General features: G+C 68.6%; 10 protein-coding genes across 10 annotated transcripts; 4 read left to right on the top strand and 6 right to left on the bottom strand.

Moving 5' to 3' along the window:
• Positions 1 to 625: 625 nt before the first annotated feature.
• RHOBADRAFT_43711 (uncharacterized protein) lies at positions 626 to 1,571 on the top strand (the record flags this gene model as incomplete). Its single annotated transcript, XM_018414272.1, has 3 exons — positions 626 to 745; positions 828 to 1,027; positions 1,112 to 1,571. The coding sequence occupies 3 exons, from the start codon at positions 626 to 628 to the stop codon at positions 1,569 to 1,571; spliced, it is 780 nt and encodes a 259-aa protein (XP_018271271.1).
• Positions 1,572 to 1,773: 202 nt separating this feature from the next.
• RHOBADRAFT_53229 (uncharacterized protein) lies at positions 1,774 to 5,998 on the bottom strand (the record flags this gene model as incomplete). The annotated part of the gene is made up of 13 exons (XM_018416739.1): positions 1,774 to 1,907; positions 1,981 to 2,224; positions 2,291 to 2,400; positions 2,469 to 2,691; positions 2,768 to 3,047; positions 3,112 to 3,591; positions 3,665 to 3,822; positions 3,902 to 4,534; positions 4,608 to 4,965; positions 5,043 to 5,356; positions 5,437 to 5,599; positions 5,689 to 5,803; positions 5,878 to 5,998. The coding sequence occupies 13 exons, from the start codon at positions 5,996 to 5,998 to the stop codon at positions 1,774 to 1,776; spliced, it is 3,333 nt and encodes a 1,110-aa protein (XP_018271270.1).
• A 114-nt stretch (positions 5,999 to 6,112) lies between these two features.
• RHOBADRAFT_14732 (uncharacterized protein) lies at positions 6,113 to 6,763 on the top strand (the record flags this gene model as incomplete). Its single annotated transcript, XM_018412216.1, has 3 exons — positions 6,113 to 6,347; positions 6,411 to 6,511; positions 6,587 to 6,763. The coding sequence occupies 3 exons, from the start codon at positions 6,113 to 6,115 to the stop codon at positions 6,761 to 6,763; spliced, it is 513 nt and encodes a 170-aa protein (XP_018271269.1).
• Positions 6,764 to 7,157: 394 nt separating this feature from the next.
• RHOBADRAFT_53227 (uncharacterized protein) lies at positions 7,158 to 11,109 on the bottom strand. The gene is made up of 12 exons (XM_018416738.1): positions 11,054 to 11,109; positions 10,722 to 10,810; positions 10,518 to 10,657; positions 10,338 to 10,444; positions 10,054 to 10,257; positions 9,822 to 9,966; positions 9,538 to 9,544; positions 9,377 to 9,443; positions 9,168 to 9,281; positions 8,159 to 9,091; positions 7,787 to 8,065; positions 7,158 to 7,675 (listed from the first exon to the last, which is right to left on the bottom strand). Exons 2-12 carry the CDS (start codon positions 10,763 to 10,765, stop codon positions 7,325 to 7,327), a joined length of 2,391 nt encoding a protein of 796 aa, XP_018271268.1. The 5' UTR covers positions 10,766 to 10,810; positions 11,054 to 11,109; the 3' UTR covers positions 7,158 to 7,324.
• Positions 11,110 to 11,295: 186 nt separating this feature from the next.
• On the bottom strand, positions 11,296 to 14,745 carry RHOBADRAFT_36064 (uncharacterized protein; the record flags this gene model as incomplete). Its single annotated transcript, XM_018413325.1, has 9 exons — positions 11,296 to 11,480; positions 11,552 to 11,761; positions 11,844 to 12,355; positions 12,439 to 12,723; positions 12,838 to 12,987; positions 13,102 to 13,330; positions 13,432 to 13,635; positions 13,721 to 14,097; positions 14,175 to 14,745. 9 exons carry the CDS (start codon positions 14,743 to 14,745, stop codon positions 11,406 to 11,408), a joined length of 2,613 nt encoding a protein of 870 aa, XP_018271267.1. The 3' UTR covers positions 11,296 to 11,405.
• A 1,025-nt stretch (positions 14,746 to 15,770) lies between these two features.
• RHOBADRAFT_53225 (uncharacterized protein) lies at positions 15,771 to 17,271 on the top strand (the record flags this gene model as incomplete). Its single annotated transcript, XM_018416737.1, has 8 exons — positions 15,771 to 15,930; positions 16,004 to 16,142; positions 16,204 to 16,294; positions 16,369 to 16,523; positions 16,594 to 16,629; positions 16,711 to 16,871; positions 16,987 to 17,141; positions 17,253 to 17,271. 8 exons carry the CDS (start codon positions 15,771 to 15,773, stop codon positions 17,262 to 17,264), a joined length of 909 nt encoding a protein of 302 aa, XP_018271266.1. The 3' UTR covers positions 17,265 to 17,271.
• A 283-nt stretch (positions 17,272 to 17,554) lies between these two features.
• Positions 17,555 to 18,535, bottom strand: RHOBADRAFT_43705 (uncharacterized protein; the record flags this gene model as incomplete). Its single annotated transcript, XM_018414271.1, has 3 exons — positions 17,555 to 18,025; positions 18,107 to 18,355; positions 18,416 to 18,535. 3 exons carry the CDS (start codon positions 18,533 to 18,535, stop codon positions 17,555 to 17,557), a joined length of 840 nt encoding a protein of 279 aa, XP_018271265.1.
• Positions 18,536 to 18,795: 260 nt separating this feature from the next.
• RHOBADRAFT_26523 (uncharacterized protein) lies at positions 18,796 to 21,167 on the bottom strand. The gene is made up of 6 exons (XM_018412749.1): positions 21,091 to 21,167; positions 20,788 to 20,986; positions 20,467 to 20,699; positions 19,998 to 20,379; positions 19,017 to 19,909; positions 18,796 to 18,941 (listed from the first exon to the last, which is right to left on the bottom strand). The coding sequence occupies exons 1-6, from the start codon at positions 21,147 to 21,149 to the stop codon at positions 18,839 to 18,841; spliced, it is 1,869 nt and encodes a 622-aa protein (XP_018271264.1). The 5' UTR covers positions 21,150 to 21,167; the 3' UTR covers positions 18,796 to 18,838.
• Positions 21,168 to 21,341: 174 nt separating this feature from the next.
• On the bottom strand, positions 21,342 to 22,151 carry RHOBADRAFT_64930 (uncharacterized protein). The gene is made up of 3 exons (XM_018418615.1): positions 21,825 to 22,151; positions 21,610 to 21,759; positions 21,342 to 21,508 (listed from the first exon to the last, which is right to left on the bottom strand). Exons 1-3 carry the CDS (start codon positions 22,123 to 22,125, stop codon positions 21,390 to 21,392), a joined length of 570 nt encoding a protein of 189 aa, XP_018271263.1. The 5' UTR covers positions 22,126 to 22,151; the 3' UTR covers positions 21,342 to 21,389.
• Positions 22,152 to 23,011: 860 nt separating this feature from the next.
• RHOBADRAFT_53222 (uncharacterized protein) lies at positions 23,012 to 25,449 on the top strand (the record flags this gene model as incomplete). The annotated part of the gene is made up of 3 exons (XM_018416736.1): positions 23,012 to 23,194; positions 23,273 to 24,544; positions 24,630 to 25,449. Coding segments are annotated over 3 exons (2,274 nt in total), but the record flags the coding sequence as incomplete, so codon positions are not given.
• Between the last annotated feature and the right edge of the window lie 7 nt (positions 25,450 to 25,456).

Below are 25,456 nucleotides of genomic sequence, written 5' to 3'. Positions count from 1 at the left end.
CGTTTAGTCGAAGAGCCCGAAGCCCTGTAGAGAGATAGAGAGGGAAAGGTGAGCGACTGGTGAGAGGGAGGGAGAGCGAGAGCCGCCGGACCACGACGACGTCGAAGGACCCGGCGCGGCTCAGAGAGAGAGAGAGGGGACGCACCATGTCGTCGTCCGACTCCTCCTTCTCCTCGACCTTCTCCTCCTTCTTCTCCTCGGCGGCAGCGCCAGCCGAGGCACCGCCAGCAGCGGCGGCCGGGCCAGCGCCGCCCGGTGCGAGCTGCGAGCTGCGGCGACGAGAGATAGCTCGAGCGAGGTGGTCCGGCCGAGGGGACGTCCGGACGTCCTCGAGAGAGTCCACGAGAGCCAGTGCGAGCACAACAGGGAGGCGGCGGCAGAGCGTGAGAGGGTCGAGGGTGGGAGGAGGAGCTGACGCTGAGCTCGCCGCTCTCGCTCCTGCTCCCACCACTCGCTCTCGCTCAAGGGCCTCGCAGGACAGCTCCCGCCCTAGCTTCAGTCTATACATCGCGACCAGAGCCACCCGTGCTCCACCGCACGCCGTTCCGCGCCCTCGGTTCATCTTCATCAGCTCCACGAGCACACTCCCCTCGTCGTCATCACCCATCATCTCGCGCGACTCGCCATGGCCATCAACTGGGACGAGACGTGCCTCGTGTGTGGTACCGAGACCAAGCAGCGCTGCAGCAAGTGCGCCGAGGCCGGCATCTCGCTCGGCTTCTGCTCGCCCGCCCACCAGCAGCTCGTGAGTCTCTTTCCTTTCCCCTCTCTCTCAATCTGTCGCCTCCTCAAGCCCGTCGAGCTGACCCTTGAACCCGTGCGTGCAGGCCTGGAACGTCCACAAACGCGTGTGCGGTCCCGGCAAGGCCAACCCGTTCACGTGGCCGCTCCTCACTAAGGACGAGTCGCGCGAGATCATCGAGCACATGGACGAGTCGACAGGCCACCTCATCGATCACTCTTCAGACCGGTCTACCGTCGCCAAGGCGCTATTGCACTTCTGGGCATCTCGCGCGACAAAGCGCAGGTGCGTCCCGCCCTCCTCCTACTTCTCGCGCCCTCTCTCGGACCCTCGGCTGACTCACCCTCTCGCGCAGGCCGCTGTCGAGAGCATCACGAAGGGTGCTCCCGAGCCTCCCGACGACAAGAGAACTCGCCACAAGCTGCAGCAGATCAACCTCATCGTGCGCGCCCACGAGTGGGCTCGCACCGAGTCGCCGCACATCCGGTGGAACGCCCCGCCAGCCGACCCCTTCATGTCGTTGCCGTACTGGGACCTGTACTCGGCCTGCGAGTGGCCGTTCCAGCGTCGTCACGGCGCCGAGCCCTGGCGGGCGCGGTACCTCCACTACATGCTCTTCTTCGAGGAAAGGATCGACAAGGCGCGCTTTCAGCCCGTCTTCTGCGCGCCCAACGAGAACGTCGAGATGGCTCGCATCGTCGCGCGCCTTCACACCTTTGTCGACACCCACATCGCGCCCGTCTACCCTCTCGTCGGCGCCCAGCTGTACGAGTCGCTCGCCAAGCACGAGAACGTGCTTCGGATCCTGGGCGTGTCCCCTCCTTCGTAGCACATCAGCCCGAGATTGAGCAGCTTGTTGAATGACATCCGGCGCCGCGAGAGCGAGAGCGGCACTGCGAGCGTGAGCGAGAGAGCGGAGCCGAGCGCACGGACCCAGCAGCTTTCCTCTCGCTCGACTCGACGACGACGACGACGACGCGCGGTGCGAGAACGACATGCTCTATACAACACTCGGGTCTCTGCTCGTACAGCTACGCCTGCAGCGGCGGCGGCATGGGCGTCGCGCTGCCCGACTTGGGCGTCGCGCCGCCCGAAGCTCCCGCTGGGTCGTCCTCGCCGATCGCCTCGAGGACCGCCTGGCTGCGAGCGTGGTTGGCGCCGCCCTCTGCGAGCACCGAGACGTGTCGGTACGAGAGTGCGGAAAAGGAGAGGAGAGAAAAAGAGAGAGGAGGACGCACTCTTGACGACGTACTCCCTCAGCGGTGCACGCAGGCTCGGCTGCTTGACGACGACCTCTGCGAGCTGCTCCTTGGGCAGCTGGAGGAGCGCCGCGAACGAGTTGGGCGCGATCGCCTTGGCGAGGCGGACAAAGCCCTCCCACAGGGGCCCGACCGTCCAGACCTTTTTGGCGATGAGGCGCGACAGGAGCGTCGTGCTGACGAACGGCTGGAGCGACTTGTAGGTCGTGACGGCTTGGATGACCTGCACACGCGAGAGAATGAGCGACTGGTGCGAGAGGCGAGAGAGAAGAGAGAGAGAGGGACGGACCGTGCGCAGGAAGAGGTTGGGAATGACGGGCTCGTCGACGGCCTGCTGCATGAAGGCGGCCAGGATCTCGGGGCGGAAGCCGTCGGCCATGGAGAAGCAGATCGAAATGGCTGTGTGCGAGTGTGGGAGGCGTCAGTGACCGTCGAGGCGAGCGAGGGGGAGAGAAAAGAGGACGCACCCTCGATCGTGTTCTTGAGGCCCATCTCCTTGTCGTGCTTGTGCAGGTACATCATGAGCTCGACGGGCGTGATCGAGTCGCTCCTCGTGCGCAGCGAGTTGATGCTCGAGAAGTGGGCTGGCGGCGCAATGATCGACAGGAAGATGGACCGCGTCTGCGCCTTCTTGAGCGGCGTGCCGTCGAGGAGCTTGATGACGTGCGGCAACCAGCGGACGACCTCGGCCTGCAAGACGGCGAGGAACGAGTCAGGTCGAGAACGAGGAAGGGGAGGGAGCGAGAGAGCGAGAGAGCGGGCGCACCTTGCTGCACTCGGGGAGGATGATCGGGTAGAAGCGCTGGTCGAGCTCGCGCTCGGCGGCGACCTGGCGGATGAGGCCCGTCACGTTGCTCGGCAGCTTGGTCTTGTCGGCGGCGATCTCGAGGACGCGGAACATGAGCTTGTCGCTGCCGGCCGGGAACCGCCCGACGAGGTCGAGCAGGCCCTCGTGCTTGAGGCCGAGCGACCGGATCAGGGGCGCGATGAGCTCCTCGAGGGCGTCTTGCGCAAAGGGCTGCATGGCGCCGTACCGCTCAAAGAGCCTGCGAGAGGGACGAGAAGTCAGGAACGGGCTCGTGCGCAAGAAAGAGGTGGGAGGGGACGTACGGGAACAGAAGCGCAGGCTCCTTGACGCAGAGCGCGAGCAGCAGCTCGACGTGCTGCGTGACGCCGCCGAGCGTCGTCGGCGGCTCGAGCCGATCGACGACCTTGCCGCCGCGGACGAGCGCGAACGGCTCCTTGGGCTCGTCCGGCGCCGGCGACGCCTCATCGTCCACCTTCATGTCCTCCTCGCCGTCCTTGTCCTTGACGCCCTCGCCCTCCTCTCCCTCCTTGACCGCCCCCTCGTCCTCCTTGGGCGCCGGCGGCGCCACCTTGAGCCGCTCGACGAGCTCGAGCGCGAACGCGTGCACGACGGGCGTCAACTCGCGCATGTCGGGGACCCACTTCTTGACCGTCATGATGGCCGCGTTGCGCACGCGCTTGTCGGCGTGGGTCGTCAGGCCGAGGAGGACGTCGAGCGCGGCAGGGCGGACCGAGGGCCGCAGGACGACGAGCTCGCGCAGGGTCGAGAAACCGAGCTGCATCCTGTGGACGAGGACGAGCGTGAGTACGCGGTAACAGCGGGCTCGAGAGACGACAGAGAAACGCAAAGACGCACTGGTCGGCGTTGACGGCCATGCCCTCGAGGCGATAGATCTCGTCGACCGGGATCTCGGGCAGGTCCATGAGGAACTGGAGCAGCTCGCGGTCCTTGTTGCTCGACGCGACGCCGACGTGCTCGAGGAACTTGCGCAGCCAGTGATCGTACGGGCGATTCTGTCGACGAGGCGCAGGAAGGTCAGTGCGCGTCCTCGAGCGGGAGGGAGGAGGATGAACGAGGGAGACAGGGACGCACCTCGACGATGCCGCGCCGCTTGCACGCGTACCACTCCTCGTTGAGCCATAGCCTCGCGAGCTCTGTCCGCCCCTGCAGGTCCCCCGCAACGAACCGGAACACGACCTCGCGCATCTCGTCGCCCTTCCTCCTCGCCCTCTCCCTCTCGACCTCGCCCCCCTCGCCCGCCCTCCTCCTCTCGCCCTCGTCCGCCTCGACCTCGAGCCCGCGCGTGATCAACCGCGACACGAGCGGGACCCACACCTTGTCGCTCGCGCCGTCCGGGCCCGCGGCGCACACGCGCTTGAGCGCGCTCAGGACGACCGCGTGCCGCGCGTCGAGCGTCATCTCGAGCGGCGCCGCGAGGTCCATGTCGGCTGCGCCTGCGCCCGGCCGCGTCGCGAGCCCCGTCGCGGCAAAGGCCGCGGCTTGGTCGGCGGCGGCGGCGGCGTCGTCGGCCTCCTCGGACGCGGCGCGAGCGGGTTCGGGCGGCACCTCGGCGCGCAGGTCGAGCTCGTCGGCGCCAAGGTCGAGCTTGAGCGGGTCGATGACGGGCGCAGGGGTGACGTCGGGTGCTGGAGCTGAAGGAGGGAGCGAGGCCGGGCGGTCGTGGGTGTCGGCGGAGGAGGACGCGGGAAGGTTGCGCCGGACGGTCTGTGCGCGCTCGAGGGTGCGTCAGGCTCAATCTTGACGGAACGAGAGAGGCTCGAGGGAGAGGAGGACGCACGTCGATGGCGGTCCCGAGCACCGGCGCGCTCACGTTCTGCAGCGTCGCGACGAGCAGGTCGACGACCATGTCGAGCGGCAGCTCGGCGATGCTCGGCGTCGCCGTGCCCGGGTTGAGGTTGGCCGCCCTGAACGCGGCCGTCGTGCCCTCGCTCGCGGTCGACGCCGCCGGGTTGAGCCGCCGCCGCTTGCTGTCGCCGCCGCCGACGTCGTCGATCTGGCTCGCGAGGAGGGCTCGCTTGCGGGACGCCTCGTCGTCGCGGGCGCGACGGGCCTCGAGCGCGGCGGCGTCCATGCGCTGCGACTGGAGCGCGAGAAAGTCGGCGATCTGGGTCGAGAAGGACGTCGCGTGCGAGGTCCTGCGAGGGGGGAGAGGCGGTCCTCGTGAGCGCTTGCGACAGGAGGGAGATGAGAAAGGCGGGAGCGAGGAACGCACTTGACGAGGTGGCTCAACGAGATGCGGACGACCTTCTCGACGCTCTTGACCTGGGCCGCTCCTTGGCCTGCGAGCGCGGCCGGGGTCCAGTTGGTGAGGCTCGTGACGACGAGCTTGACGTACTGCGGGCGGCTCTTGACGAGGGTCGCGAGCGACGCGACGACGGCGCCGACGAGGTCGGGCGACGCCGACGTGAACAGGGTCGTGATGCACTCGCCGAGGAGCTTGTTGGCCTCGTCCTCGAGCGCGGCGATCTTGAGGAACGGGTGGTTGGCGCGCACGAGCGACAGGTTGGGCTCGGGGTTGCGGGCGAGCTGCAGGTGGGGCAGAAGGTCAGGGTTTCGGTCCTGGTCACGCGAGAGAGAGAGAGAGAGAGAGAGAGAGCGGGACGGACTCGAGGGTCGGCGGTGCCAGCGTTGCTCTGGGTCTGGATGATGCGCTGGAGGACCTTGACGGCGGCGACCTTGGCGCCGGGGCTGCCGCTACGCCACTGCTGGAGGACGGCCGTCTTGAGGTTGACGACGCGGGTCCACCACGCGTGGTCGCCCGACTGGGACCTGCGACGAGGAGGAGGAGGAAGGTGAGCAGTCGATCGAAGGGGGCAAGTTGGGGGGGGGGGGGGGGCAGAAGACAGGAGGGGACGCACGCATAGCGGAAGAGGAACGGGTAGGCGGTGGCGAACCCTGCGAGGGCGAGTTTGGTCGCGGCGAGGTCGGTCGAGGACGAGAGGAGCAGTCGCGAGAGAGGCTCGACGGCCTGGACTGCGGCTGTTTCGCGAGACGAGAGGGTGTGAGTTGGCGACGCACTGTAAGGTACATCGCACGGGCGGGCTCACCGTTTGCCTTGAGTGCTGGCTGGGTTGAAGGTTGCGAGAGAGCCGAGACGAGGTCGAGGTCGGACGAGGACGAGGGGGCCGCGGGGGCCTGGGATGGCGGCTGCGGTGGGTAATAGCTCATGGTCGGCTGTGCAGCTCAGCACGGTCGAGCTGTCGAGCCGGGTGAGGCGGAGGAGATGAGCGGGTCCTCCTCTCTGCTCGTTCGGCTCTCGCCCTTCCCCACGCACCTCGAGCCATGGTGAGTACAACCCTGCTCCCTGTCACAGTACTCGCACTGACTCCTGTCGCGCTCGACAGGCTGCAAACTGTCCGTCTCCCCGCTCTCGTCCTCCCCCCTCCCCCTCTTGGCCCGTCATCAGCTCCCGCCTCCCCGCTCACCCCCTCCTCCCCTCGTGCAACAGCTCAAGGTATCGCAACCCTCCTTGACGCAGAGAAGGAGGCCGCCCAGATCGTCGCAAAGGCCCGCGAGTGTGCGTCCCCCTGTCCCCCGCCTGCCCACACGCTCCCCCTTGACCCCGCTCCCGCCCTTGCAGACCGCAACCAGCGCCTCAAGGACGCACGCGGTGAGGCGAGCAAGGAGATCGACGCCCTGCGCGCAAAGAAGGACCAGGAGTTCACCGACTTTGAGCACGAGGTGCGTCCCTCCCTCCCTCTCAGCCCCTCTTGTCTGCGCGCCCCCCCCCCCCTGACCCCGTTCCCCCCTGCACAGCACTCGGGCGACAGCTCGACGTCGGCGACCGAGGTCCAGAAGCAGACGGACGAGACGCTCGAGCGCATCGAGGCCACGTTCGCGAGCAGCCGCCAGGCCGTCGTCGACGACTTGCTCGAGCGCGTCGTCCAGGTCGACCCCAAGCTGCACCGCAACCTCCAGATGCACAAGGCCTAGAGCCTCGAGCATCCTGTCGGTCCGTCCTTTCACTCTGCCTCTCTTCTCTCCCTCTCGTCCTCGTTCCTCGACTGACTCGCCCCTCGCCCCGCAGCCTCTCGTCGTCTCTCTGCCTCTCTCGATCTTTCCGTACGCATCGTTGTGCTCGCTGTATTCGCCTTTTGCCCTCTCTCAACGTGCTCTCGTTCTCGCGCGCTCGCTCGCTCGAGAGACAAGGTGCCGCAGAGAGTTGCATCGGGCTCGCGCACGTCGGCGAGCCTTTTGGTCGACCAGAGAGGAGAGAACACGAGTGGGAGTGACGGAAAGGACGAAAGGGGGTTACGAACAGGAAGGGAGGGAGGGGAAAGGAGGGGGAGAGAGAGGGCAAAACGGCGAGGAGCGCGGCAAGAGGGGTGGGGAAAGCTGAGGGGGCATGCAGGGTGCGATCGACGGAAGGTGAAAGGCCTAGGGGCGAATAGAGAGTCGAAAAGGGAGAGGTAACAGGCGGCGAGGGCGTCGCCGAGGTCGAGGTCGAGGTCGAGGTCGAGAGAGGGAGGGAATCAGGGAGAGGAAGAGAGCGCCTCATTTGGCCGAGGCCGCCGCACCGCCACGGCCCCTGCCGCCCCGCATACCCCTCGTGCCCGAGCTCGCACCCCTCCCGCCCCTCCCACCCTCGCCGCCCTTGTACCCACCGCGACCCTCGCCACCGCCCGCGCCACCCGGCCCACCGGCCGCCGACCCGCCGCGCCCGCCGCGCGAGCTGATGGGCCGGTCGCCGTGCGGCTTGCGCTCGACGACGTTGATGCGCTGGTGCGAGCCGTCGTCGAGCGGGAGCATGATGCCGCCCTCGCCGCCGTCGGTCGGGCGCAGCGACGTCTGGATCGCGCGGCGCGCAGACTCGAGCTTCTCGAACTCGATGAAGGCGCACGCTTTCTGTGGGTGGAGAGGGGAAGGTGCAGGTGGAGGAAGACGGGGCAGGAAAGGTCAGTAAGGTGAACTCGGGGCGCAAGGGAAAGAAGGGGATGAGGAAGACGAGGGACGCACGCTCCGGACGATGTCGACCTCCTTGAGCGGGCCGAACCGGGTCGTGAGCGTGTCGCGCAGGAGGCGGTCCGACACCGTCTCGAGGACGCCCTTGACGAAGCACTGGGGCTGCTTGACGGCGAGGACGGCGTCGACGAACGGCGACGACGCCGGGGCGGACCCGGACGCCGACTGCTCTGGTGCGCCGGCGCCCGTCGACGCGGCGGTGGCGGAAGGTGCAGAAGGAGCGGACGAAGACGAGGACGAGGCCGCAGGGCGAGAGTCGGCGGCGGGCGTGGTCTGCGAGGTGGGGACGAACGAGTCAGTGAACGGCCTTGCGAACAGGACTCGAGCACGCCAAAAGAGAGAGACTGGAAGAGAAGAGAGACGCACAGGCGCAGCCGAGGTCCCCTTCCTCTCACTCGTCGCGACGCCGGCCCACTTCTTGGTCGTGTTGCTCGCGGCGAGGCTCGCCCAGCTCTTGGGCGTCGGCGCGCTCACCGGTGCGGGCGCCGGCGCCGGCTCGTCCTTCTTGACTTCGTCCTTCTTGGGCTCGGGCGCCTTGGCGGGAGCCGGCGCCGGAGCGGCAGCGGGCTCGGGCGCCGAGGCCTCCTTCTCCTCGACGGCCGTGATCGGCTGCGGCTCCTCGACGGCGGCGGCGGTCGTCGCCTCCTCCTGCTGCGCCGACTCGGGCTTGGACGGCTCCTCGACCGACGAAGGCGGCGCCGGGACCTCGGGCTCGGCCTCGGCGGGCGTCGGCTCCTCCTTGGACGCGGCGGCGGCGGCGGCAGCGGCCGGCGACTCGTCGGCGGCGTCGGCGGCAATGCCGTTGGCGTGGAACGTGAACGAGTCGGTGCTGCCCGACTGAGGCGTGGGCTGCTCCTGCTCGGTCGACGACGACGCCTGGTCCGGCTGCGCAGCGGCGGCGGCGGCGGCGGCAGGAGGCGGGGTCGACGCCTCGTTGAAGAGGACGCTCTGGACGCTCGCGGGCTCGCCGTCGGCCGCGTTGTCGTTGGCGTGGGCGGCGTTGGTCGGCTGGTCGTCCGACTGGACGGCGGGCGCGTCGGCGCCGGTCAGGTGGGCCGGCTCGTCGCCATCTCCCTCCTCCTTGATGTAGCGGCAGATGTCGTTGAGGACGAAGTAGCCGTTGGGCTGCTCGGCGAGGAAGAAGGTCTGGGCAAACTTGCGCCACGGGCCGTTGGCGTTGCTCATCTCGCCGATGACCTGGACGATGATGCCGTGCTCGGCCGAACCCTGGCTGTCGACGTTGCTGATGTAGACCTTGCAGTCGTCGAGCTGCAGCGACATGATCTTGGCGTGGATCTCCTGCGGACGGCGGAACCCCTGGGTCAGTCTGGCATGTTGCGAGAGGAGGAGGGAGAGAGAGGAGAAACGGGCGGACCTGCTGGCCATAGCACGGGGTCGAGTCCTCGCCCTCGGTGCTGTGGATGAGGGTGCTGCGCTTGGTGTAGAAGCAGTGGAGGCGAGCCGGGTCCTTGTTGAGGTACGAGTAGTACTGCTCGCCGCGGAGAGAGAGAGGGAGGGTGGAGGACGAGGTCAGTCGGCCGTTTCTGGCAGCGCACGGGAGACACGAGAGGCAGAGGGACGCACTTGAGAGAGGAAAGCCCAGCCGATGCGAGCACTGTCGGCCTCGGCGCCGTTGCTCTTGGGCGACGAGCTGCTCGACGACGGGGGGAGGTGGAGACGGGTCAGCTTGCGAGGCGAGAACGGGAACCCGACAGGGCGGGCTCGAGGTGGACCGAGCGACGCACTTCTTGTCTGTGGCGTCGGTGGCGGCCATGGTGGAGCCGATCGAGCGAGAGGTGGAGGAGGGAGATGAGCGAGCGGAACCTCGGCGGGCGGAGCGCCAGCGAGACGAAGCGACTGGCCCGCTCTCCTCTCTCGGCTGCTTGCTGCTCGCGTGCATCACTCTCGTAAGCCTCTCAGAAGCGCAGAGTCGCACGACGATCACTGCTTCGAGCGCCTTTGCACACTCGGCTCCCTCGCCCTCGCCGCGACACCTGTCCTGGGTGGCACTCTACCGCTTCGAGCGCACCGGCGACCGCGACACGTCCCGGTCCATCGCGACAGGCGAGCGACTCGGGCTGCGACCACGCGGCGGCGGGCCACGGCGCGAGACCGGCGAACGGCCAGCGGGCGAACGGCGGCGAGGCGACAGGGACCGACGACGGACAGGGCTCCTGTGTGGAACCGTTGACACCTGCATCAGTCCTGTCCGGCGAGATGCCCCGAACGAGAGAGAGAGACAGGCCACAGCGGCGACGCACCTGGACCTCGAGCGCATCGGGCTCGCACTCCTGCTCCTGCTCCTCGTCGGGCTCCTGCCGACCCTCCTCCCCTTCGACGGCGCCCTCCTCTCGCGGCTCAAGCTCCTCGACGGGCTCCTCCCACGACCCTTGCCGCCGCTCGGCGTCCCACGCGCCGGGCTCCTCGTCCTGCTGCGGCCCCTCGCGGGTGCCGGCCCACTGCCCCTGCGCGACGCTGGCGCCGAGCCCTTTGGCGGCGGCGGGCTACGGCTCCTGCGCGGCGGGGACGGCGGCTCGAGGACGACCGCGACGACGACGCCGTCGATCTGGCCGCCGTCCATGTAGTCGGCCGCTTTCGCGGCCGCCGAGGGCGAGGCGAACGTGACCCAGGCCGTGCCCTTGTGCGTACCGACTGCGGAATCTCGACAAGTCAGTCCTGAACTCAGAACAGGGCCAGGGAGACCGAGGGGAGAGAGAGGACGCACGGCGCTTGACGATGGGCAGGTCGATGTCGAGAATCTTGCCGTACACGTCAAAGATCTCCTCGAGGTGGACAGCGAGGACGTTCTTGCTCAGGCGCGTGATGCGGATCGTGTCCGAGTCGAGAGGCGTGCGCGAGCGCGAGCTGCGCGAGGAGAGCTGTCAGGACGGGTGCGCTGAGACCTGGGGAACGGGGAGGAGGGACGCACCGAGAGCGCGAGAGGTCACTCGCAGGCGAGGGCGAACGAGCCATGATGGACGAGCTTGCAAGGGCGTGCTGGAGCGGGTCGTGAGGCGGCTGCAGGGGCGACGAGGAGGTGAGGGGGACGAGAGAGGGAGGGAAGAGAGGGTCAGCGTGCTGCGCTGGGCAGATCGCATAGCCGTGCACATACAGTGCGCACACGGTGTGCGGCGCTGTCCCTGCACGCCTCGTACGCTTCACTCGCCGCGTCGCCGCCGCCCTGATGAAGACGACGACGACGGGCCTCTGTCCCGCCGCGAGCGCACACTGGAAGGACGAGGGAGGGGCACTGCGACTCACAGAGTGTGCGTGTGCGTGCTGTGGCGCAGTCTCGAGCTGTCTCGAGGCGAGAGGTGGGAGCCGGCTCGAGTGGTGGAGCGCAGTGCGCAAGACGGCGGCGACGCTCGAGTTCCTCTCTCGCTGTCGCTTGCGCTACCGGCCGACTCAGCGTCACTAGCGAGCTGCTTTCGGGGCTCTCGCGAACAAGCAGGAAGAGGAAGCGCGAGCTGCTCTCGCGACCCGGACCGCCTCGACTTGGGGTCGCCGACGAGGAGAGTGTCCATGCCCGTTGCACAGCGTCCAGCTCCTCCCTCTCACCGAAACTGTCTACACTCCCTGCTGCCGAGCCCACACACGCTCGAGCCGACTGCGCTCACCACGTCGTCCACGAGCTCGAGTCGGTCGCATCCTGCTTCTTGCTCTCGCCCATGAGCGTCGCCTGAATTTGCTGCTCGTGCGTCAAAGAGTCAGTGAACTGCATCGAGAGGGGGACGAGATGGGAGGAGAGAGGGAACGGACCTGGTGGGTGAGGCACAAGAAGTCGATGTACGACAGCTGCTCGTTGTTCGAGTCCTCGACGAGCATGTTGGAGAACTCGAACTCGGTGCCGTCGATGTTTTGCCGCGCAATGAGGACGGGCAGGCACCCGATGCCGTACCGCGACTCAAAGTAAGTGATGATGTTGCGCAGCTGGGCCGAGAGCCGGGTCGGGAGGTTGGGCAGGACCGACTGCGAATGGCCGGGGCGATGTCAGTGTCGGGCTCGGCTCGACGAGAGGTTCACGAGAGGGTGGAGAGAGCAGGGGACGCACCATGCGCGTGTCGAGCTCGTCGAGGTTCTCGACGCCGTACAGGTCCTGCAGGACCTGGGGTGACACGCTCGCGCCGAGCCACAGGAACGCCTTCTCGCCGTTCTCGACGAGGTACGCGCCGTGCGGCTCCATGCGCGAGTAGCTCGTGCGCATCAAGGGCGGGAGGATGAGCTGCCCGCGCTCGTCCGGGAACCCGACCTCGTCGGCAAACTGGTGCACGGCGAGCATGCGCGGGTACAGCATGCGCACCGTCGCGGGCACGCCGGCGCTCTTGAGCTGCCGCATGGCCCACGTGCGCACGTCGGACGCGACGACGCCGCCCTTGAGCGCCTTGGTCTTCATGAGGGCGAGCGCGTACAGGGGGAAGAGCTTGAACGACTCGGGCAGGATGAGCTGCGCCGGCGACGTCGACGACGCGCAGTGCTTGCGGTACGCGAGGAGCGCCTTTGCGCACGAGTCGCTCAACGACTCGCGCACTTGGCGCAGCGTCTTGCCCGCCGCCACCGTGATCGCTACGCTCGACGACCGAGAGCGAGAGAGAGTCAGATCGGCTCTTCAGGACGACGGCGGGAAAGAGGGATCGAGCGGGACGTACACTCCTTGGTGAAGAAGGCGATCGTCGTGTCCATGTCGGCGGCCCTGAACACGCTGCTGATCAAGCTCGAGACGGGCACGGCGAGGTTGTGGACCCGGACCCGGCGCTCGCCAGTCGCGCTCGTGTACAGCGACGCGCACTGGAAGTAGGCGTCGACCTTGTCGTCGAGCTTGCCCTCGTGCTTGAGCTTGGCCGCGATGGCCTTGTCGGCGTCGAGCGTGCCGAACTCGAGGTCGGTCACGTTGCGCTGGAAGAAGTTGCCAAAGTGGTCGGCGATGCGGAGACCTGCGCGAACGGGAACAGGCGTGAATCAGGACGAGGCTCATCGTCGTAAATGCTCGGGCAAGGACGAGAAAGGGCGAGGGAGGGCAAGGGAGAGGGTGGAAGAGGAGGACGCACCGTTCGAGCACCGGACGCGCATCGTGACGCTGTAGGCCGTCTCGCGCTGCAGGACCTTGCTGAGCTCGGCTCGGAGCACCTTGCCGTCTCGCACGGGGTCGAACCGAGGGTGGAAGAAGAGGTCGCCGCCGGTCAAGCCCGGGAGCGCACCTGCGGGTAAGGAGCCGACGAGTCAGGTCGTCGATCGAGAGGGGCTCGAGCCGGGAGGCACGAGTCGCCCATGAGCGACGAGGGGGAAGAGAGAGAGGGGGGGCGAGGACGCACCGAGGGTCGCCGCGTCGATGTACTGGCTCGGGAACAGGAACAGGTTGATGCCGATGCCGCTCTCGACGCACTCCTCGGCCGCCATGCGGTAGAACGGGTCCTGGGGCACAAAGAGCGTCTTCTCCTTGTCGGTGCCGTACAGCTTGCTGTCCTCGCGGTGCTTGAGCGCGCCGAGGCCGATCGTCGGCAGCGACGTCTGGAAGATGGTGAGCAGGCCGCCGAGGTTCTTCTGCGGACGCGCACGCACGCACGAGAGGGAAGTGTGGGTCAGTGAGGAGGCCTCGCCGAGAGACGACACAGGGAGAAGGAGAGAGAGAGACGGGGACGCACGAGAGCCATCATGGACGCCTTGAGCGGGCCCGTCATGGCCGCCTCGACGATGGCCGTGTCGGCCGTGAGCGCCGGAAGGCTGTCGAGGAGGCCCTCGATGACCGACTGCGACTCGATCGGGTCGACGAGGAAGCCGTCGAGGAGCGGGAGGAACATGTCGGTGATGTCGGGCACGACGAGCATCTGCGCCTGCTCGAGGCCGGGCTGTGGGACAGAGCGTGTGAGCGAGTCGGACGTGCGGGAGCACGATGGCTCGAGAGAGAGGGGGAGAAGAGAGAGGGGGACGGACCTTGAGGTTGAAGAAGTTGACGGTGCGGTCAAACGTCATGATGGCGACCTTTGCACCCTCGGGCAAGCCCGTCTTCTCGATGAGGCCGTTCTCGTCGGGCTCCTTGTCGGCCGGGGGCGGGAACAGGAGCTCGCGCAGGTGGCGGCACACCTCGGCGACGAGGCCGCACCGCACGCTCGTCCAGCTGACGTCGATCGCGAACACGTAGTGGAGCGCGCTCGGCTCGCGCGGCTGCGACCCGGGCACGTTCGGGTTGTCCTGCACCCAGTAGTCGCGGTTGACGACAAAGTCGACCGAGCCCGACCGCAGCTCGGGGCGGTCGTCGAGGTCCATGCGCCGCTGCGACATGTCGAGGTGTGAAAAGTACTCGGGTGCGACTGCAGGCGGGGTGCGAGGGTCAGGACACGGTCCGTCGCTCCCGTGCTCGTGACCAAGAAGAGAGAGTGGGACGCACCCTCGGACGACCCGCCGCACAAGTTGCAGACAAACTTTTGCCCGCCCTCGACAAAGACGCACCACGGGTTGATGTAGCCCCGGCAGCGGTCGCACCTCGGCGGGCCCATCTCGCCAAAGTCGACGACCGGGATCGAGCCCTCCTCGGGCCGCAGGGCCGCAAACGGCTGCACGACGAGGCCGAGCGGGATCTGGGCCGCCGTCGCGAGGTCGTCGGTCGCGGGGAGGTTGTAGGTCGTCATGCGCATGAAGCGCGGGTTGCAGTTGCCCTGGTCGACGGCGATGTAGTCGGTCGTGGCGAGCGGTGCGGGCGTGCGCGAGCACGTGAGGTACGGCTCGACGCGGTACAGCTCCTGGTCGGCGTCCTGGACGGCGACGGGCGACGGGATGTGGTCCGGGTCGATGCGGATGCGCTGCTTGGGCGCGATGCGCTGCCCGGCCGTGTGCGGCGGCTGCGGGATGCCGCCTTGCGGCTCGGGGTGCTGCTGCTGCTGGTGGAACTGCTGCTGCTGGTGCTGGTGCTGCTGCTGGTACGACGCCGGCGGCGCTCGCGACGGGTGGCCGCCGCCCATCATGCCCGGCGGCATCTGGGCGTAGGTCGGCGTGCGCTGGTGGTGACCCATCTCGGAGCGCACCTGGGGCGGCAGGCGCGGCCCGCGCTGCTGGAACTGCTGCTGCTGCTGCGGCGGCGGCGGCTGGTGGATCTGGTCCGGGTGGCCCTGCTGCTGCTGCTGCTGCTGGTCGTGGTACTGCTGCTGCGGGTGCTGCTGATGCGGGTCGTGGTACTGCTGCTCGCCGCCCTGCTGCTGCTGGGGAAAGTAGGACGGGTGCTGCTGCTGGTCGTCGTACACGGGCTGGAGGGCGGGGCTCGGGCCATCGTTGTGGTAGGCGCGTGCTGCGCGCTTTCCGCGTGCGGGTACGAGTGCGGGGCTTGCTGCGGGTTCTTGTCCCTGTTGGCGCGAGGCAGGAATGCGCGTGAGTGAGGGGTTGCACGACGACGTGGCGCGGGGAGGACGGGGGAAGAAGGAGCGGGACTGACAGGCGAGCGGTCGTGGGGCGAGGGCTGGGCAAAGCCCATGTTGTGTACGCCTCGAGCGAGGTTGTCGACCTGGCCCTGGTGCGAGGGCGGCGCGAGGTGGGACGGTGCCGAGGCGAGAGCGGGTTGAGGCTGGCCGGGGTAAGGCTGCTGCGGGTGCTGCTGTTGCGGGTGCTGCTGCTGCGGGTACTGGTTGCCGTAGCCTGGCTGCTGGTGGGCATAGGGCGGCTGGGGCGAGGGCGACCCCCCGTGGAAGCGCGGGTCCATGTGGTGGAGGAGGTCGATCGGCCGGTGGTCGGGGGAGGGTGGTGGCGCGTGCGAGCGGGTGATGGGCGGGTGCACGTGAGGCTGACGCGACCTTGGACCAGCAAAGCGCGCGCGAGGACGAGGGCGGCGAGGAGGGCAGCTCGTGTTCGTGGCCACGCGAGGCGGAGGGTCGAATCGCCTCGTCCTCATCAGCTCGCACCCGCTGCTCCCACCAGACTCGCTAGGTCGAGCCCTTGACTTGCTCAGTGTACTCTACACCCCCCGTCCAGCCACCAGAGACTCGCGCCGATTCGAATGGTGCGCTCCTCTCGTCCCTCATCGCCTCCCTCGCCCTCGTCCCCGGACACTCACACCCACCCCCACACACCCGCCTCGCCTCTGCAGAGCTTCCAGGACCTCGAACGCGGCCTCGGCCAACGAGCTCCCCTCGTGCGAGACACCGGCATCGACCCAGGTCCGCACCCCCCTTCGTCTCCGACCCGCCTCATCGCACCTCGCCTCGCTCACCCTCCACCCCCGCCGCGCAGACGCCGACCTCGAGTTCAAGAAGCTCGCCCGCACCATCGCCGTCCAGGTCCAGAAGGTCGCCGCCAACACGGCCGCCGTCGCCAAGTTCGTCGACCTCCTCGGCTTGTCAAAGGACAACCCGACCCTCCGCAACCGCCTGTGCGTCCCCGTTCTCGGCCCCTGTTTCACGGCCCCCAAGCTGAACCATCCCGCCGCACAGTCACGACCTGACCGAGTCGACCCGCGAGGTCCTCAAGGGCTCGACGACCGACGTCAAGCGCCTCAACGACTGGAAGCTCCAGCCCGACGACGTGAGCTCTCTCCTTTCTCGTCTCTCCCCCACAACAAACGGGCCCGACTGACGCACCCCTCCCACGTCCCGCAGCGCCACCACCGCCAGGAGCAGCAAAAAGTGTCGGCCGACTTTCAGCGCGCGCTCGAGCAGTTCCAGGTCGTGTCGCGCCGCAGCGCAGAGCGCCAGCGCCTCTTTGTCGAGCGGCAGCGCGCCACCGTCGAGGCGGCCGACGCAGTTGCGCTACCGTGAGCTGCCTCTTGCGCGCGCCGGGCTCGAGCCTGTCGAGTGAACCCTGACGACCTTCCCCTCGCGCAGCAACGACGCCGGCGAGTCGGGCCAGCTCCTCGAGCTGTGCGTCTGAACCTTTCTCCCGCCTCTCTCTCACATCCTCACACTCTGACTGAACCTCCCATGCCCGCCGCGGCTCGACAGTCAGCCGCAAGACCAGCTCGCCGACGCCGACCTCGACTTTCAAGAGCAGCTCATCCAGGAGCGCGAGGGCGAGATTGAGCAGATCGAGCAGGGCATCACCGAGCTCAACCAGATCTTCAAGGACCTCGGCCAGATCGTCGGCGAGCAGCAGAGCATGATCGGTGCGTCCGAGCCGCCCCTCCCTCTCTCGTCCTCCTGTGCCGCACCTCGTGCTGCGGCTCGTCGGCCTGTTGCGGGCCAAGGCGCTCACGCACCCTCTCCTCGTCGCGCACACAGACAACATCGAGACGAACGTCATCTCGGTCGCGCGCGACACGCACGGCGCGTCGACGCAGCTCACCGAGGCGCACGCCTACCAGCGCAAGGCCGGCCGCCGCATGTTCTGCCTCCTCCTCGTCTTCCTCCTCGTCTTGACCGTCGTCCTCCTCGCCGTGCGTCTCACGCCCTCTCTCTCTCTCTCGCCTCGCGTCTCTGGCGCCGTCGCCGAGGAGGACGAGGAGCAAGAGGCCTGAGCGCTGACGACCTCTTTACTCCCGCCACAGGTCCTCTCCTAGCTCGCCTACCTATCCTCTCTGTAGCACTCTCGTTCTCTCTGTGCTCTGTTGTAGTACCAGTCGTTGCTCTTGTCCGTGCTCGTCGTCTCGACCGCCGCATCTCGTTTTCAGAAGGTCGACCGTCGTCGAGAAAGTGCTGCTCCTCGCTTGCGCTCTCGCTTCTCGCGCCGCTCTCTCGATAACGCTCGCGTCGACGCCCGAGAAGCCCAAAAAGCTGTGCACTGCACGTCGACCCTCCAGAAGTACTGCAAGCCTCGCCCGCTCCTCCCCACCGCCGCTCCTCGGCTCGCTCAGGTCGCCGACGTCGGCGGGATGACGACGCAGTGGCTGATGCGCCCGTCGCCGTGGAGCTGGAGCGAGAGCTCGATGGCGAGGACTGGCTTGACGACGTTGAGGACGCCACCAAACTTGGCGACGGCCTGCTCGAACGAGTCGTACACGAGGCACGAGTCGACGAACTGTTGCACGGCCGAGATGATGACGCCCGACGGCGGTGGAGGGACTTTCTGCAGAATGCCGGCGAGGAGCAGACTGCGGTGCCGCAGCAGGGTCGTCGAATCGGCGTCGTCGGCTAGGTCGAGCGCAATCTCGAGGGCCGCGGCGACGTAGCGGGCAGGGAAGTGGTAGACGGCCTTGACGTCGGTCGGGATGCGGGCGTACTTGTAGGTGTAGGGCCGGAGGCCGAGGAGCCACCCGTCGACGGTCGGGTGTGCGGCCAGCCAGGTGATGCCTCGCGACCCGACGAGGCCCGTGACCATATACTGCAAGGTAGGCGCTTCAGTTCTGTATCGCTATCCAGGGGGACGTCGATGTAAAGAGAAGAGAGGAAACGTGGTGCGCACGAGGGGAAAGTCGTCGGCGGGCTCGCCCCACAAGACGGCCATGCCGCGTGCGAGCGTGATCTTGCCCCGTCTGACAGCTTGCGACGCCTGCGTCAGCGTCAAGCTCGTGATGTCCCGCTGAAAATCCTCGTACGGGATCTCGAGGTGGAGCGCGTCGAAGATGGCGGGAAGCTCGTCTTCCTCGAGCGGCGGCGGCATGAGCGGCTTGGCCTTGTCGGGCCCGCAGACCATGCGGTGGACCTTCCAGACCTGCAGGAGACGAGTAAGATGAGCTCACGGTCCAGATTCAGAAGAGAGAGGGGGACGCACGAGTTGTTGGTGCGCGGTGGAGCAGAAGAAGAGGTCGACGCCGGCGCGAGCGCACGCTGAGCAGCGGTTCTTGGTCTGCGCGCCACGGACGACGCAGGGCTGAGGCTGAGGTGTGCTCATAGTCGATGAACAGCGAGCAAGAGCACTCGAGACGAGGGGAGAGGGAAAGGGAAAGGCTGGGAGGAGGAGCGAGGGTCGCCCGGCGTCCGGCGTGCGCACCGGGCGCGGACTTGCCGTCAGGAGTGAGCGACGGACGAAAGAGCGTGACGCAGAGGCCGATCGGAGCTGCGGGACGGCAGCCGAGACGAGAGCAAGTCGAGCTGAGCAAGAAGCGAGGGGACAAAGCGCTCTGGTCGTCCTCGTCCTCGTGCGGGCCACCTGCGCTCGCAAGGCTATACAGTCCTTCTAGTGCCGCCTCGCCGTCTATGCACTCTTGACCTCGAGCACCCGGATCGCGCCGTCTGCGCCGCCGCTCACGAGCTTGCCCTCGCCCGCCCACGCCACCTTGTTGACGCCGCCGCGGTGACTGCGGGGCGTCGACGAGTCAGTTCGTCCTCCTCATCAAGTTGCGCGCGAGAGAGAGAGAAAGCGAGGGACGCACAGGTTCTTGAGGCTCAGGATGGCCGACGGCGCGTCGACGTCGTACACGCGCACGCTCTCGTCGAGCGACGCCGCCGCGAGCTTCTTGCCCTGCTGCGCATCGAACGCGAGGCACGTGACGCGCGCCGAGATGTCGGCCCACCGGTTCTGCACGAGCTCGCCCGACGCCGGGTCGTACAGCGGGATCTTGCCCGTCTGGAGCCCGACGGCGACGACGGGCGAGCCGCCCTTGGCGACGCCGAACGCGAGCGCGGTCGCGTTGGCGCGCAGCTCGATGCTGCGCTGAAACGCGCCCGCGCCGTCAAACAGGTGCACCTTGGCGTCGTCGGTCGAGAGGGCGGCAAAGTCACCCGAGGGCGAGAGCGCGGCGGCGAGGAGCGACGCGGACGACGAGGACGAGGGGAGGGCGAGGTCGGTGGTGGACGAGAGGGAGGAGCCCGACGAGGAGAGGAGCGAGGCGGAGGACACTGTGGCGAGGAGGAGGGCCGAGGAGGTAGGTGCGGCCGAGGCGAGCGCCTTGGGCTGCGACGAGGTCGGGAGCGACGCCGACGAGAACGCCTCCTTCGACAGGCCCTTGACGACGTCGTCGTAACCGGCCGACACGAACCCGCCCTCCTGCGTCTGCACGACGTCGACCACAAGGCCCTTGTGCCCCTGCCCCTCGACCGCCTTGACCGCGCCCGCAGCGCCGCCCTTCAAGCCCGTGGCGAGGACCCGCCCCGCCGAGTCGCCGCTGACGATTGTGTCGGCGTTGGGCGCCGCGACGGCGAGCGCCGTGACCGGGTTCTGGTGCCCGACGAGGGCGCGCACCGGGGTCGACGACGACGGGTCGAGGACGTGAAGCGTGCCCGAGAACGACAGCGACACGAGCGAGGTGCCGACAAAGACGTTGCCCTGCGGCGAGGGGGAAGAGGCGTGCGCGAGAGAAGAGTCAGTCGAGGGGTTCTGCCGAGGGGGATCGAGCGGCGAGAGGGGGACGCACGACCTGCTGCGACGACACCTCGTCGCCCTCGTCAAACGCCCACTTCTGCAGCACCTTGGCGCTCTCAACGTCCCACAGCTTGGTGACGCCGTCGGCGCCGCTCGTCGCGACCGTCTTGCCGTCGGCGGCAAACGCGACGGCAAACACCGTTTTGGCGTGCGCCTGCTCCTCGGGGCCGTCGGCGTCGACGAGCGCGCCCTTGTCCTCGCCCGTCGTGCCGTCGTACAGGAGGACCTGGCCGTCCGAGCCGGCCGAGGCGAACAGGGCGCCCGAGGGCGAGTAGGCGACCGACTGGACGAAGCGCGAGTGGCGGCGCGAGGTCGAGGCGTACTTGAACGGGACGCCGTGCAGGAAGCACGTCGAGAAGTCGTCCGAGCCCGTGCTGTAAGTCGAGGCGTTCATCGATCAGTCCTGCCGCTCGTGCACGAGGCAAAGCGCCGGAGAGAATGAGAGGAACCGGTCGACGCACACAGCCCTGAACGGCCTCGAGCCCCTCATGGCGACGCCGTTGACGACCTTGGAGTGGCCGCTGATCTCGCCGATCGAGCTGCCCGTGTCGAGGTTGAAGCTGGCGCCGAACCCGCTGCGGCCCTCGCCGACGACGACGAGCCGCTTGCCCTCGGCGTCGACCGCAATGTCGTTGATCTTGGCGAGCGGCTTGGCCTCGAGCTTGAGCGAGTAGTTGCCCGTCGTGTCCCACACCTGCGAGGCGGGGAGACGTAGAGGGCGGTCAGCTCGAGGGTCGAGCGAGGGCGGGGAGGAGGAGGAGGAGGAGGGCGCCAGGGCGCACCTTGACGTTGCCGGCAGCGTCGCCCGACGCGGCATAGTAGGCGCTGAGCGGCTTGACGACCGTCACGTTGTGCGCGTGGCCGAACAACCTCGTCTCGCCGTCGCCGTCGGCGATGGGCCGGATGACGGCCGTGCGCCCGGCGCCGTACGCGATGTGCTTGCCGTCCGGGGTCGCGTAGAGCTTGGTCGACTGACCGCGGCTGCGGGCGGGGCACAGGCAGGGTGTCAGTGAGGGAGCGGAGGAGGGGTGCGCGAGGGGGAGAGAGTGACGAGGTGGGGGAAGGGAGAGGACAGAGGGGCTCACACGGTCGTGGGTGCAGGGACTACGACGGCAGTCTGCACAAGAGATCCCTTCGAGGCCATAGCTGTAGCGAACTCGAGCTGGGAGCGAGTGTGGAGCGGAGGGAGAGGGGCTGCGAGAGGTTGGCCGACTCGACGCCGACGATTCTGACGACGGCCTCGACGAGCTCTCGAGACGACTCGTTCGCTGCGCGCAGCGAGCTCACTGAGACGGGCTTGCACGTAGCCGATCTCTCTGCGACCGAGACCAAGGTGCACGGGGGAAATGCGCTTCGTTCGCCTCGTCTCCTCGCTCGCGCCCGACTATGCCGACACGTCGACCGCCTTGCGCCCACGCGCCCGCCCAATCGCCTCGGCCGTCTCCATCCCCTTGGTCTTCTTGTTGCGCCGCTGGCCCTTTTCCCGCCCAAAGCCGCCCATGTCTGCGCGCGAGGAACAGGCGCTCAGGTCAGGTTTCGCTCGCTCGCTCGCTCGGGCCCGCCTCGAGGCGCAGAGAGAGAGAGAGGGAGAAAGAGAGACGCACCGAGAGGGTTCGAGCCGCCGTGGAGCATCGAGACGGCGAGCTTGATGACTCGGGTCGGGTTGCGCGAGCCGTAGACCTTTGCCGACAGGTCCGAGATGCCGGCCGCCTTTGCGACCTGGTGGATGTAAGGGTTGACGCGGAGCCCAAAGCCTGCGGGGGCCACGAGAGTCAGTCTGCGGGTCGGGCTGAGCAAGAGGAGTAGGAGGGGGACGGACCGGGAGGGCGCGAGCGCATCTCGACCTTGCACGAGCCAAAGTTTGAGCGCATGGTGCCCGACACGGTGCGGTCCTCGTAGCGCTCGACGTAGTCCATGCTGCGCACGGCCTGGTTGAAGGCCTTCTGGACGGCTTTTTGTGCCGTGTCGTCCTTGCCCTCGCCCGTGCCGACGAGGCCGCGGCCGTTGCCGACGACGACGAGGGCGTACATCGAGGGCATCTTGCCCTTGGACTTCATGGTGACGACGCGCTTGACGACGAGCGGGAAGCGGTACAGGCTGCGGATCTCGCCGGGCGTCATGTGCGACAGCTGGGCCAAGTGGGCGACCGAGTCGTCCTCGCCGGGGAGGCCATCGAGCTGGTCGGGCGAGGGGCGGGGCTGCTGGTAGCCGGGGTTGTTGGGCGTGTCGTTGATCAAGGTGACGCGGGCGGGCTGGTGGTGGGTGCGGGGCGAGGCTGCGGGGAGCTGTCGCTGCTTGGAGGGGTCGAGGTCGAGCACGGGGTCGAAGGCCGACAGGTCCTTGCCGGCGAGCGACTGGAGGTAGGCGAGGGAAGGGTGACGGAGGTCTGCCCGGTGAACGGCGCCTGGTGCGGGCTGGCTCGTGGTGGTGGTCGTGGTGGTCGAGGACGAGGAGGAGCAGGTGCAGGACGACGAGGAAAAGGGTCGGAGAGGGGTGGGAGAGGGGAGAGGGGAGGGTTGGACGGCGAGCCAGGCTCGTTGGACGAGTGCCGAGGTGCGTGTCCGGAAGCTCATCGGGGGCCGCGGCTGTGGGTGTGGTCGCTGATGAGGAGGAGGATTCGACTTGGGCGCGAGAGCGATTCGGCGACGACGACGCGCGCCTCGCCTCCTCGTCGCTCATCTCGCTCAACCGGCTGTGCTCGCTGCGACTGCCACCTCGATCCACGCGGCCATGCAGCTCGCTCTCGACCAGGTGCGCCCCCCCCTTCTCTCCCTCTCCCTCGCCCCCCCCGCGTCCCACACTCACCTCGCTCCCCATCTCGATCGCCTCGGTCCTCTCGCGATGCAGCAGCCCGACACGGGCCAGCACCACCCTCCGCCGCCAGACCATTACCACCTCGACCTAGCCCACTTGCGCCCGAGCCCGGCCCGCACCCCCCACCCGCTCCACCACCTCCAGGCTCACGCGACTCCCCCACCGCCTCCGCCTCCTCTCGCCCGCCCGGCCATGCCCTCGAGCTACTCGACCACCCACGCCCTCGCCCAGCAGCGTCACCACTACCAGCAGCAGCCCCAGCTCTACTCGCAGCCGCCTCAGCTCCAGCACGCGCCCCAGCAGCAGCAGCAGCAAGACTCGCGCACACAGCTCTTCGTCAGCAACCTGCCGTTCCGCGCCCGTTGGCAAGACCTCGTGCGTCCTCACCCTCCTCGCCCTCTCGACCCCGTTCGACGCAAACTGACCCTCGCCGCCGCCGCCGCCGACTCGCAGAAGGACCTCATGCGCAAGTGCGGCACCGTCCTGCGCGCCGACGTCGCCCTCAACCCGACCGACGGCCGCAGCCGTGGCTTTGGCGTCGTCCTCTTCGCAAAGGCCGACGACGCCCACAAGGCCATCGCGACCTACCACGGCTACACGTGGCAGACGCGCGTCCTCGACGTGCGCATCGACGCCCAGGACCCGACCGGCGCCCTCGCCCTCGCCGAGGCCAACCGCCAGCAGGCCATCCAGAACCAGCACAAGCTCCTCGAGCAGCGCGCGCGCAACTCGCCCGTACCGCCGCCGCCGCCGCCTCCTGGCGGCGGCCTCCCGTTCGGCACCATGCTCGTTCCCGTCCCGGGCGTCGCCGGCCAGGCCTACCTCGCCGCCGCTCCTCGTCCACCACCCTCGGCCCCCGGCTCCGAGTCGACGCCGTCGCCCTACCTGTCGCCCGCCGTCGTGCGCACGTCGTCGCAGGACAACTCGTCGCGCCGCTCGCCGTCGCCCGCACGGTCCCCCTCGGGCCCGCCCTCGTCGGCCTCGCCCGCCTCGACCCTCGCGACCCCAACCGACCTGTCGCCCGGCGCCGCCGTCACGGCCGACCCGCGCCTCGCCCTCGGCAAGCGCGTCACGCCGCCGCTCGCCGCGCCGCGGTCGCCCACCCTCAACCCGCCGCCGCCGCCGCCGACTCGGCACCACGAGTACCCGCAGCCGCAGCAGCAGCAGCAGCAGCAGCAGCAGGGCCACGGTCGAGGTCAGGACATCCCGCCGCAGCTGCAGCACGCGCTCGCGCTCGTCCCGCCGCCGCCGCCGCCGCCGCCGATGCCGATGCAGGTCCAGGTCCAGCTCGGCCACCACCACCAGGCCATGCTCGTGCCCATGGTGAGCATGCATCCGATGGGCTACGCCGTGCCCGGCGGCCTCGTCGGCTACTACGCCGCCGCTGCGCCGCCGCCGCCGCCGGGGCAGCACCAGGGCCCGGCGCGCCCGGGCTCGGCGCCGCCGCACCTCATGCACCCGCACGGTCCCGGGCCGGGCGCAGGTCCGGGCGGTCCGGGCTACCAGAACCGGCACCTGTTTGTCGGCAACCTGCCGTTCAACTGCCAGTGGCAGGAGCTCAAGGACTTGATGCGCGGCGCCGGCTCGGTCCTGCGGGCCGACATTGCCCAGGGCCCGGACGGCAGGAGTCGAGGGTTCGGCAGCGTCCTGTTCGGCACGAGCCAGGACGCAGAGCGCGCTGTCGGCATGTTCAACGGGTTCGAGTTCAACGGGAGGACGCTCAAGGTGCGCCCCTCGCTCTCTCCTCTCCCTCTCTCTCTCTCTCTCTCGAGCTCGCAAGGTCCTGACCCAAGCTCTCGACATCGCGCAGGTCCACTTCGACAAGTTCTCGGGCGCGGCCGTCAACAACCCTCAGCACCCGCACCCTCCTCCTCCTCAGCACCAGCACCAGCCTCACTACGGCGGCCACCACGGCGGCCCTCCTCCTCCGCCGCCTCCTCCGCACTACAACCGCCAGCAGCACCAGTCGTTCGCGCCGCCGGGCCCGATCCCGTACCGCCCGCACACGCTCGAGCACCTCGTCTCGCAGCACCAGCAGGCGCCGAACGGGCCGAGCCCGCTCTCGGGCCTCGCGCACTCGGTCAACGGCGAGCAGGACTACCCGTCTCGACCGGGCACGGCGACGACGCGCCCCGGCTCGTCGGGCGACCGCAGCGCGCGCTCGCCGCCGGCGCCGTCGTCGTCGTCGCAGCAGGCGCCCGCCTCTCCCGTCCTCGCGTCCCTGCCCGACGCGTCGCAGGGCGTCACGGCCCCTCTTCCTTCGACCACGTCGCCTCCAGTGCCCTCGTTCGTGCGCGGGCACTCGAACCCGGCCGCGCCGTCGCGCATCGCCATGCCGCCGCCGCTCCCCTTCTCGCTCGCGAGCCTCGGCCACCCGTCGTCGGCCGCCAACGGCGCGCCGCACAGCGCCGGGAGCCCCTTCTCGCCGATGCGCACGGCCGGCCTGCCCCCGATGACGCCGAGCATGCCCGCGTTCACGTTTGGCGGCGCGGGCCCGTTCGCGGCCCAGATGACGCCGCCGCTCCTCCCGCACGGCATGTTCTCGCCGGGCGTCGGGCCCTTCTCGCCGGCACGCCGGGCGAGCAGGAGAAGGAGGAGAGGAGAGGAGGGCGGCGTGTCGGATGAAGCCCGTTTCTT

The sequence above is a fragment of the Rhodotorula graminis genome (genome assembly GCF_001329695.1).
Source record: "Rhodotorula graminis WP1 unplaced genomic scaffold RHOBAscaffold_6, whole genome shotgun sequence".
Lineage (NCBI taxonomy): Eukaryota > Fungi > Basidiomycota > Microbotryomycetes > Sporidiobolales > Sporidiobolaceae > Rhodotorula > Rhodotorula graminis.
Note: the sequence above shows the minus strand (reverse complement) of the source record. Positions and strands in the feature narration are given on the sequence as shown.